The sequence below is a fragment of the Cyprinodon variegatus genome, unplaced genomic scaffold, assembly GCF_000732505.1.
Source record: "Cyprinodon variegatus isolate N-32 unplaced genomic scaffold, C_variegatus-1.0 Scaffold870, whole genome shotgun sequence".
NCBI classification, from domain to species: Eukaryota; Metazoa; Chordata; class Actinopteri; order Cyprinodontiformes; family Cyprinodontidae; genus Cyprinodon; species Cyprinodon variegatus.
The window spans coordinates 216,169-227,993 of NW_015151323.1; the positions used below are offsets into that span (position 1 = coordinate 216,169).

The 11,825-nt window shown below is 38.1% G+C and overlaps 1 protein-coding gene across 1 annotated transcript in view; it reads left to right on the forward strand.

Annotated features, from left to right (window-relative positions):
- LOC107099434 (guanine nucleotide-binding protein subunit beta-5-like) overlaps positions 1 to 11,079 on the forward strand; it is a 14,802-nt gene extending 3,723 nt beyond the window's left edge. Inside the window, exons 4-11 of the mRNA XM_015397538.1 lie at positions 1,880 to 1,956; positions 2,063 to 2,195; positions 6,752 to 6,895; positions 7,021 to 7,112; positions 8,909 to 8,957; positions 9,195 to 9,291; positions 9,505 to 9,671; positions 9,914 to 11,079. Coding sequence (XP_015253024.1) covers positions 1,880 to 1,956; positions 2,063 to 2,195; positions 6,752 to 6,895; positions 7,021 to 7,112; positions 8,909 to 8,957; positions 9,195 to 9,291; positions 9,505 to 9,671; positions 9,914 to 9,925 — 771 coding nt within the window. The 3' untranslated portion in view covers positions 9,926 to 11,079. The remainder of the gene's footprint in view (positions 1 to 1,879; positions 1,957 to 2,062; positions 2,196 to 6,751; positions 6,896 to 7,020; positions 7,113 to 8,908; positions 8,958 to 9,194; positions 9,292 to 9,504; positions 9,672 to 9,913) is intronic.
- The last annotated feature ends 746 nt before the right edge of the window (positions 11,080 to 11,825 follow it).

Genomic DNA, 11,825 nt, shown 5'->3' on the forward strand with positions numbered 1-11,825 from the left:
GATGGATGGATGGATGGATGGATGGATGGATGGATGGATGGATGGATGGATGGATGGATGGATGGATGGATGGATGGATGGATGGATGGATCACTCCTTTTAATGTGGATTGTTTGTCAGATAAACAAAGCATAATTTTTATCTATGAACGAATACATTCTGTCCACCTGCCCACAGGGGGAATATTAAATTGTAAATAATGTCCAATAATGTGACTGATGGAGAAAACACCTGGAGAATCCATCAAATAATCTTCAGAATGTACATATTTGTGTTATTTTTAAGCATTTTAAACTTGTATTTGGTAATACTAGTATCAATGTCATCATTTGATTCAAATCCCAGTGATCTAAATGCAGATACGTAAAAAACAAAATAGAAAACAATCCATGCTGGAAAAAACCCATGAAACTTCGGTCTGTTCCTGCCTCAATAAATGAAAAACCAGTGACAGCTGGAATTTGACAGCTCATATTAAAAATACAGATGGTTACATTGACAGTGAGACCAGGCATCTGCTTGTGCTTCATATGTTAGAACAGATTATCTATTTAGTGTGGGTATGCATACAGATGTTTTTAGCCTTTGAGGGGCTTTGAAATAACGTTCCCTTTAAAATAGAAGATAAATGAGGAGTGACTAAAAAATAATAAAAGGAAACTGCACAATTCTTAAACAAAAAATTATAATATTATCAATAATTTGTCATGTATGGAAAAAATAAACCATTAATTGATTCCAGTCCCTAAATAATTTTTGAATTACGGTAAACAGATTTTGTCAAATTCATCTTAAGTAATTTATTATTTCTAGTTCTTCTTGTAATATCTATGAATACAATCCTGTGAGACAGTAACAGGTGTCTAATGATCAGATGTCATCATTTAGATCTGATCAGAAACTCAGCTGATTTAACACAACTATTGATTTATTATTAATGTTCTCATTTCTAGAGAAATATACGCAGACTTTGCCCTTCTCCCCTCTACAGGAAGGCAGATGTTTTTCTTCCCATTTAGAGCCCACAGCAGAGGGAAACGTTCCTCCAGAAAATTATTTGATTTTATTTAGTTTGCTCAGGCTACTCGTAAATTTTACACATTCAGTAATAAAATGTCACAGGGGGATGGTCATTTAATAAGGGGGATGATTTTTAAGATTTTTTTTTAAGAAGGGGGATCCCCCACCCTCCACCCCACCCCTCAACTCGAGTACTGTTAATAAATTAATCCAACATTCTTCTGTAACCAAGAGATCGCTGTCCTGCTGGCTCGTTAACCTTTGCCTCAGGCTCCATTTTTTTTGCAGTCTGTAACAGGTTTGCTTCCAGGACTGCCATGGATTTAGCTCCCTATCAGCTTCCCTCTATGTAAAGCCAAAGATGTAAAACTTTATTCTCATCTAATCAGAGAACCTTATTCCTTTATTTATGGATGGATATTCTTTAGTTGGACTAATCATAACCGTATTTTAACAATGGCGACCTTCCTGCTATTCTTCCATAAAGGCTGCTTGTTACCAGGACCTGTTGGCTGCTACTCTGATCAATTCTCTCTCCAGCCTACCTTAGATGGTCTGCCACTCTTAGTTCTGTGTTTTGCATATTCATTCTACAATAAAATTACAGTTGCAATCTATTTACCTGTTATCTAACTTCTAAAGGTGTCTGGTTTCTCTGTATTTAATGACTTTTTATTTCTAAAACATATCTAGAAATAGTGTTTCTTCCACTATACAGTTATTTACTACTTTTAGTTGACTTTCTAAAGTGTTGAAAGGGGACAATTATTGCACAGAATCCTAGTTTTAATCAGGAGGGAATAGTTTTCATCCTGATGTGTGACCGTGTGTTAATGCTCATGTTATTTGTGTCCTAAAGGAGCATGGGGTGACCCTGCCATGTACCTGGGTCATGGCATGTGCATACGCTCCCTCAGGTTGTGCTGTGGCGTGTGGGTGAGTAAACCGCCTCCTTTTGTCACATATAATCAGCTGATTGGAAGCAAAAGTGTCTCCTTCACTTCCTGTAAATGTATCTAATATCTGTGATGTCATCCAATAGGGGCTTGGATAACAAGTGCTCAGTGGTCCCGCTGTCGTTAGACAGAAATGAAAATTTGGCTGCAAAGAAGAAGCCGGTTGCCATGCACACCAACTATGTATCTGGATGCTCCTTCACCAACTCAGACATGCAGGTGAGCAACAGGTCACTGATCTGTTAAGGACTTAAATAGACTCACAGGGTTGCTGTTTTTTTTTTTTTTTAATCAGACACTTGTAGCTGTGCTTACCAATTTGTCGTGACCAGGGTCCATGTTAGAGAAATAACAGCTGATGGTTTGCATTTGCTAAAAATATGCATCTAGTTTACACCGAATGATAAGGACCTAAACACATTATGCAACACAGATCTGATGTAAAACAGAAAACATTAATTGCTACCACCTTTGTGATTATGACGTCCTAATTTCCCTCTTCTGAGGTAGATTTAAAACACTATTATCAGGGCTGCCAACTTTTCACCAAACCTTGCAGTGAGATATTAAAATAGTTTGGACGAGCAACCCCTATCAGGGATAGATAAGGATAGGTGCAGGTATAGGTTGTAGGTTTTCAGAGGATTTAACTGAAACAAAGTGGCAAAATGTGGACTTTTTATAGCACAGTAAATGTTACTGATTAATAACAAGGGACCTGTAGTTATGTGGAAAAATATTCACACAATATACATTATTTTCTATATTCTGGCGATTTTCAGAGAACTGAAGTAAAGAAGATTGGGCCCTACTAAAATACTTGCATCTTAAATAGACTGTAAACTAAGAATTAGAATAAGAATTACGTAAAATATAAGAATTACATAAACATATCACCAGAATGATTGACAGTTAGGAAGACCACTAAAACTGTTCAGTGCAGTTTTATTAGAATTTAATTCAATTCAGTTTATTTCTATAGCGCCAATTCACAACACATGTCATCTCAAGGCACTTTACAGTTCACCAGATCATCCAGTCAAATTGATTCAGTTTTCTATCTAAGGGAAACCAGTTGATTGCATCAACTCACTGAGTTGAAAGCAATCCCTCACACTTAGCATGCTTGTAGTGACAGTGGAGAGGAAAAACTCCCTGTTAACAGGAAGAAACCTCCATCAGAACCAGGCTCAGTGTTAGCGACCATCTGCCGAGGACGACTGGACAGCCCGGTCCAGGAAACACACAGCCAGGCAGAGGATGAAGAGAGCACATCCAGTTAGTCACAGTCAGAGAAACAAGACTACACTGGAAAACAGGATAATCTCCAACGTCTATAAACAAAGATGTTATATTATGTAACTCTCTGCAATATGGCCATAGTAATATAAGAATAAAAACTACCAGACACATTGAAATCAAATAATATAAACAATAATATTCTCTTCTGTGTGTTTTTAAGAGCCATCTGATCCTGTATTTGCTCCAGACAGTCTATATGTGTTTTGCATGTTCAGTTATCCTTTTCCTTATATAGATACATAAAGCTGAAAGTCATCTGCATAGCAGTGAAAGATAGATTGTGCTGTATAATGCTTCCATTATCAACAAGTTGGAGTTTAATCATCTAGGTAAATGCCTTCTGCTCTTCTGCTTCTAGACACTTGTTTTCTATAAGGTCACTATCTCCACTGTTACAAGCATAACAATCACAAAACATTTAATAATTTAAACATATTGTCCTCTAAATGTTCACAAGTAGCCCCTGAACGGCTGACTCAATGCTGATAAATAATAAAGAACCGTTAAAAAAAGATAATGTAGGAAAATATAACTAATGTTGTTTTTTTCACTGTGTCTTCTGGAAATGTGGCAATAAGATTAATTTTTTTGATGCCAAAAAGAGCCCAACAGATTTTACTTTCAAAAGTTGCTTTCGCCATACAGTAATGTTCCGCTTGATTTATGCATGTAAATAGCTTTATTATAGTTCATGCAGGGAGTATTACAGATTATATGGACACTGCAATGGGAAAGTAGAACAGGAAAGGAAAATCAAGAAGGAGAAAAGATGAAAGAAAGAGGAGAGAGAGGACAGAAGATGTTTTATCATCGTCTCCCTTTTGTCTGCTTCATCACCTGCAAAGGAAGATGTCAAAAGAACAGCACAACCAACGGATATACTGTAGTATAAGAGATACAATAAAATAACCCCTTGATAGTATCGCTGAATTATAAGTAGTATTATTTAATCTGACATATATACTGTGGTAGTTGAAGATAAGTATATGAGCTTTCTGTATGGAAGTGAATCTCTAAGTACCTGGAACCAATATAACTAATGGTGATGCAAGTGGCATCCATCTTTAATGCACAAGGCGATACCACCATGTTGCACCGACTTTCTGACTCCAAATTCTGACTTTCTGAGATGTTCCTGTAGGAAGTTGCATATTTCGATTCAGAGAACAAAGATAATCACCATGTGTTCTGACGCTCATATTCGTCTGTAATGGCCACTATGGCCTCTGGTGCAAAATTAACAATGACAAAAAACACAGTTCTACGTGGTACTTTGTACATATATACAGGGTATCTTCTTCTAAACATTAATGATGACCTAAAAACAGTGCATGATTGGAAACAAGAGTTGCAGAATATATCCTGCAGCAATGGAACAAAAAATCCAAAAGAGATGGAGTGAAATTTCAGATTCAACAAAGTAGGTGTGTGCATGTTTGATTATGCAGCACAGCCTGGGGGAACACCTGCTCCACCATTTTCTCACCATCTAATCCAGCTAAAAGTCATCACAGCTGGAAGTCACATCTCTGTTTAGCATATCAATTTATTGCTGGTTGAATCTTTGTGCGTCAGTAATGTTACTTGGTTGGATCCTGTGTGCGAAGCTGAGTAGATCGCAGGAACAATATGAAGGAAATGGTTTTAGCTATTTGCGTTAATAATTTACTCCTTTCTGGCTCTTCAAAAAGCAGAAGAGCACAGAGGGGAGGGAAATAAAGAGAGGAGGAGTGGTATGATCTGTCCTGGGAGTATTAATAGACACTGAGTGGCTTTTATCTGGGAGACTGGAGTACTCTGACCCTGAGGGCAGAACATTTACCACACAAATAAACACAACTACACAGTAGATAGCAAAAGTATTCACACCCCTTCAGCTTTTCCATATGCAGCCATGTTACAAGCACAAAGGAAACGCTTTTTAGAAAATTTAATGTCAAAAAAGTGGCATACATTATGTATTCAGACCGTCTGGTCTTGCTCTAACGCCACTAAAGGAAAATCCTGGGAAACCGATCAGAAGTTAGAGAAGGTCGGTAAAGATCAGAGATAAAACTGTGGGGAACTTCAAAGCATGATTAGGTAATATTAGGCTGGTACATCTCTAACTGTTTGTTGCCTTGCAGGGATCCACAGAGAATCCATTCACAGGACAAAGATTGATTATTAATTCGATTTGGATGATTTGCAAAGAGAAAAGAGAGAGTGAAAATATGCCCAATATAAAGTTTGCATGACTTGCATGAATCCAATTATTGTTAAAAATCCATAAATCCATTATCTCATGGATTTATGACTTTGGAAAAAGAGTTAAAAGCTGTGTCCTCAATGCAAACAACACTGCCTCTGAACACACTAGCCCGACAGTGAAACATGGTGATGGCAGCATTGTGCTTTGGGGATGCTTTTTAGATTTCATATGTAAAAATAAAACTGTAGGGAGTTGAGATTTTCCTTCCAATTAATAACTATGTTGTTTTTGTATTTCAAGCTGTGTGAGTAATTCTTAGGCCCTACTGCTACCCCCCCATCCAACCAATGTGTCCATTGTTGTCAGAAGGCAGAAACTCCCTCTCTAATGTAAATCAGAGTCTCCAGGGCCTCTTTGTGTGCATGAGTCAAGGCTTCCTGTCGATGGGCTTTTAAATATCCTGCAGCAGATCAGCAGTCAGACCGATAGAAAAGCTACCCGTCTGATCGCTCCAGCAAACACGTTTCTGTGAAACTGTGGCTTTTCGAAATGCTAGAAGTGAGAGTTGCTCTCTCTGCAGCAGGATGTGGTGTGTTTCAGGTCTGAGGTCATGCAGCATCCTCTCTAATCAAGCAGCCATCAGGGATGTTTCTGTGTTTCTCTCAGAGCCCATGATTTGCTTTCATCTGAGGATTTGGTGACATTTGAACCTTTTGCAGGTCTGTTTGTGTATAGATGGATGATTTCTCAGTGGGAGCTTTCAGCCTATCAGAGGTGCTGTTCTACTGTCTTCTCTGTGTGTTTTGACTGTATTTGTTGCTCTGATTCCCACTAATACAGGCAACAAATAACTTTCTTTTTCATGTGAAAATACCACTTCCTTCAGTCGATGTCCCTCGGGAACAAAAGCTCTATTATGGCTGCATAGTAAATATAGGACCCATAGAAGCCACTGGGTTATTTCTGTCTCTTTCATTTCCCAGTAAATTAGAGAATTGAAAATACTACCAAACAGGTAAAGAGATTAACAAGAATAACAAGAGATAAACTCTAAAAATAACAAACCGACATGATGTTTGGGGCTTTTCTAAAGCCCTGAGGTTCTTAGTGATACCAAGTGGTGCTGAGGTTTCACTACTTCAGATCAAATAGGATTTTCTATATTTGAATAACTTCTATAAGCTTCAGGCTGGATTTCTGTTTGTTTCTTCCAAGTCCATTCAGTGCACCTTTGCCCACAGACATGTTGTGGTACCTTTGACGTTTTGTATCTGTCTGGCAGCTGCTGACCTCCAGTGGAGATGGCACGTGTGCCCTGTGGGACGTGGAGAGCGGGCAGCTGCTGCAGAGTTTCCACGGTCACACAGCGGATGTTTTGTCGCTGGATCTTGCTCCGTCTGAGACTGGAAACACCTTTGTATCTGGGGTAAAGAGACACCAGTCCGTCACAGTCACATTTAGTTAAAGCACAGAGCATACTTTACCTAAAGCAATGCTTTATAATGAGGTTATCTTTTAATAACCTGTGTTTTCTGTGTGTGTTGTTAACAGGGCTGTGATATGAAGGCCAATGTATGGGATATGCGCTCAGGACAGAACATCCAGTCTTTTGAAAGCCACGAGTCTGATATCAACTGTGTGAAGTTAGTTCATTTCCACAAATCTGACTTTAGACTGAAACTGTCCTGCATGCATCATCTAATGAGTTTGGAAGAAAGTGTTGGTTTAGATGGCGCTGAAGCGTGGCTTTGCTCAATCAGGTTTTCACACCATTAAACTCAGAGGTCTCATAACAGCTGCGCTTTAAATGAGCACTTCTGTATGTAATCTGTGATTTAAAAGCTGGATCTCGTGGCTCTGCAGCTGTCTGATCGCTGTGATAATGTTCTGGATTAAACAGGATTATTTCCCCCCGCCCCCCAGGCTCTGAAATATTCCTCTTACAGCTTTATCTTACATTTTGCACCCATAGCCTCATCCTGACACTGACATATTCCCAGAACAGCAGTTTGTCTCGTCAGCAAAAGTTTGTTTTTAGTCATTTAAGTCGTGTTGGAACATTTACACGTCAACTTCACTTTGGACTCTAAAGTTTTCGTGGAAAAGGACATGTGACACGGCTCCCCTAGTAAAAGGAAGTACAAAGAGTTGCTTGAATAATGTTTGTTATGTTAGAGTTATTAGAATAATGCACAATTTTATAGTAAATCCAAAGTGCACCAAAATCAAAAGCAATGAAAACATTTTAACAGCTTAAAAAGCAAGTCAGGTCTGTTAGACTGTAAAGGGAAACTAGATCTACTCATTTTAGATGGGATCCGTCTTAATAAACCTTTTTTCCTACCTTGCTGCTATAAAAAAACAAAAATCTATTTAGTCTTTAGGATGGATAAGAGGTCCTCCTTTATGTGGGTTTATCAGACCAACTCACAAACTCATTTACGTTATCCATGCTCCTAATTTAATTAACTTGATTTAGAGATAATTATTGAGTTAACAATTAAGATTTTAAATAGTCTCGGAACATTTTTATTTGTTATCTAGCTCCTTTCATAGAGCTAATATGATATATTTTTATGCTCTTCAAGTCAACAGTTTGGCTGATATGTGAGAATGCATTAATCTTAAAGATTATTTGTTGTCTGGCTCCCTTATTTGACCTCCCAGTTGTTTCCATAGAAACTATTTTAATAGAGGAACACAAAATGGCCTGTACATTTCCAAGTCAGAGGACATGACACAAAGCGCTTTACACTACATTCAGGCATTAAGCCATTCACGCACACTGATGGAGTCACAGATGCCCAGACAAACACTGACAAACACGAGGCTGCTGTACAACGGCGCCACCAAGCCCTCTGACCACCATCAATAGGCAATACAGGTGAAGTGTCTTGACGACACTGAAATCCAGAGTCGGGGCTTGAGCCGAACACCCTACGGTGTCATGGCAAACTCCTACATCAGAGACCACTGTCACCCAACAGTTGCCCCACAGTTTTAATGTGCATTTTAATTTGCACAAACAGCAAATCAATGTGAGCAGTAAGGACAGTCAGGCACAGGTGTATGTCAAAAAAACATGTTTGTTTTTTATCACCCGAAAATATAAAATGCAACAAGTACAAAAATGCCCCACTGAGCTTAAATAAACCAAATAAAGTAAACCGCCCCCCCGTTGTGTTGATGTGTGTCCAAAACAACTCAGCCACTTGGTCTCCTGCTGCAAAACTCAAACAGAAATAAATGAAACCCAATCATAACAAAAACAGGGTAAACCAAAGAGTGAGCACTACTTCAGGAACAGTGTAATGCTGATGACTAATACCAAATAATGAGATGGCTCTGTCAATGAAACCCTATATGAAACAACTAAACGACATGAATGGTGTTTGTTGTTCCAGCCGTCACAGTGAAAACGTCTCTTCCTCTTCTCCAGGTACTACCCCAGTGGCGACGCTTTTGCCTCAGCTTCAGATGACGCCACGGTGAGTTCTGCTTCCCCACTTGATGTCATGGGACAGCAGTTATTCTGAGGAAGTAATGTTGATGTAATGGTCTCACTCTGAATCTTTTTTCCTCAGACTAAGGGATGTTTATTTTTAACAGCCTGAACACTCTAAAACTTCTTGTAACACTAACTTATCCTGAGCTAAAGCTCCCTCTGAGCTCCTGATGTATCCAGCTGTGTGTTTTATCCTGACCCGTTTGTTGGTTCTCCTCAGTGCCGGTTCTATGACCTACGAGCTGACCGTGAAGTGGCCGTCTATCAGAAGGACAGCATCATATTTGGCGCCTCCTCTGTGGACTTTTCTCTAAGTGGTGAGAAACACTTTTGATTAAAGGTTCACCGAAATGTTGGCCTGTTGTACAATCCTAGAGATCCTCCTCCACTATAACCTTATTATAACTACGATACCAAATGTTTTCTTGAGATGTATTTAAAGCAATAACAAAGTTCCATCCAATCATTTTGTTTGTATCCGTTTCTCTGTATTTCAACTTCCTTCTTTATTTTTATCCACCAACCACCAGGTCGCCTGCTCTTTGCTGGGTACAACGACTACACCATCAATGTCTGGGACGTCCTGAAGGGAAATCGTGTTTCCATCCTCTTTGGCCATGAAAACCGTATCAGCAGAGTCCGAGTATCACCCGACGGCACGGCGCTCTGCTCGGCCTCCTGGGACAACAGCCTAAGGGTGAGCCCCCGCAAAGCAGGAAGTTAGACGCCACATTAGTGGCTTCAAAAAACCCGAAACTGGATTGCATTTGGTTCAAAGACAATAAACAACACTTCTTCTTTACATCAAGAGAACAAAATGTTTACAGATTTCAACCCAATTCTAAACATTTGGCTTCAGATTGCATCACAGCAGCGACTCTTGTTTTTGGAGGAGCTGTTTTTCATTTTTCAACCTAATAATTTTCCTTTTTCTTGCAGATTTGGGCCTAAAGATGCTCAAATGGTTCAGTTCAAGATGGAGATCAGCACTCCTGCCTGATGTCAACAGTCCTGCTTAAATGATTGAATGCTAAACTTCAGCTTCCCTCAAAGATTCAACCTCTTCTACATGTGAACATGTAACAAACAAAGCTTGCTTAAACCTCTTCATTGTTAGTTTCAGTCTTAAACACACCGGGCTTCATAAATCTAATCATTGGATCCATCTTCCAATCAGCTTTGAGCGTTTTTTCTACTGCTGAGAAAGAAGAATGATGCAGCCACCACCGTGTTTGACTGTGAGGGCATACAGGTTGACTAGTTCTCTTTTGGCCTCATCTAAACAGATGTTTGCTGTGCTCTAAATAGTTTTTAACAAACTTTTAAGTAACTTTTTATAGCTTTTGGATTTATGTTTATCACCTCTCTATAAATGACAGATTTTTATTTTTTGACTGCACCCTTAGTTGTCCTTTCAACAGATTTGTCCAGCGAATCATAGAGGTGGACTCTTTCTCTACTAATGATTTCTAAATGATTGATTTCTAAATGGAACTAATTTTCTAACAGGGGTGTATATTACAGATAATACATATACACACCACACAGACTTTAAACTATCCTTTTTCTTTAACTTGAGGGTTATGCATTCATTCTACATTAATGGCTGCCAATGAAAAGTGACAAAAATATGAAAATATTAGGAAATCTTTTCTTTCAAAAGGCACTGTACCCCACATCATTCCTTTTTTAAGTGTTTTATTATCTATAGAGATATTATTTATTACCTACTGTAATGGCACAGTGATGGTGATATTGTCCTTCTTAGAAATCACAATAAATAACAATAAAACGAATGCTGCAAAGCATTAAAACAGTACTAAAAATATGTAAGAATAATATGTTGTTTTATTATTATTCAGTGGACGATAAACCTAGAACTATGGTTGGGTTCATGCGTCTTCTATCAGAGGGTCGGGAAGCGCTGCTCTATCTGATGCACCTTATGGCTAAAATGAAGATATATAGAAATTAACCATCATAGTGTTTTTATTTAATCATCACTGATTTTCCTGTGATAAAATAAAACCAACTGTGGATTATTCCTTGTTTCTGTGTTCAGTATTTATTCAGTCTTGCTATCTGTTTGCTTTCTGTCTGCTACTTTTCCCAAATAAAATAATATTTCAATTCATATTTGGACTAATCACTGAATTTACTGTAGCAGTTCTAAAGATATGGTCTGAGTCACATTTTAATCAAAATCTGCAGGTGTTATTATTATTATTAGACCAGAGAATTTCATCTCTAGACACAATATTGTGATATATTGTCAAGACTTTTTGTCAAATTGAAGTGAACAGTAAATTTTAATTGTGTCTAATTAAATGGTTTTGGACCTGATAAATTTGCCTAAACTTCTTCCAGAATTCTTTTTGAACTATAAGTTTATTATTATTAATTACCCAAAATGTGAGCTTTTTTTTAATTTAGGTTGAAAACAAAGAAAAATAAATAGATTGTGGGTAAATAATCCTGATTTCCAGTCTAGAGAATGCACCTGCAGCCCCATTTCACCTGAAAGCTAATTTTATCACTGAAGGCTGTTGAACATCGTAATTGATCTATAGGTTTATCAGAACTGCAGATTTGGCCCTCAGAAAAGCTCCAGTTTCATTACTATTAGATATATCTGGAGATCCATCATCTGGCCAGAGGTTGGAAGCTTATTATGATGTATCAGATCCGTTATCAGCAGCTAAAGCACTGATTTTTTAAAAATTATTCTACTTTCCCTGTTCTTAGTGTGTTGAATGCATCAACCAACAGCATTAACTTTTATGCACCTTTTTTGAGTTACATAAATTAGATAAAGCTTAGAAACAAAAACCTCCAAAGTAAAATTGTACTA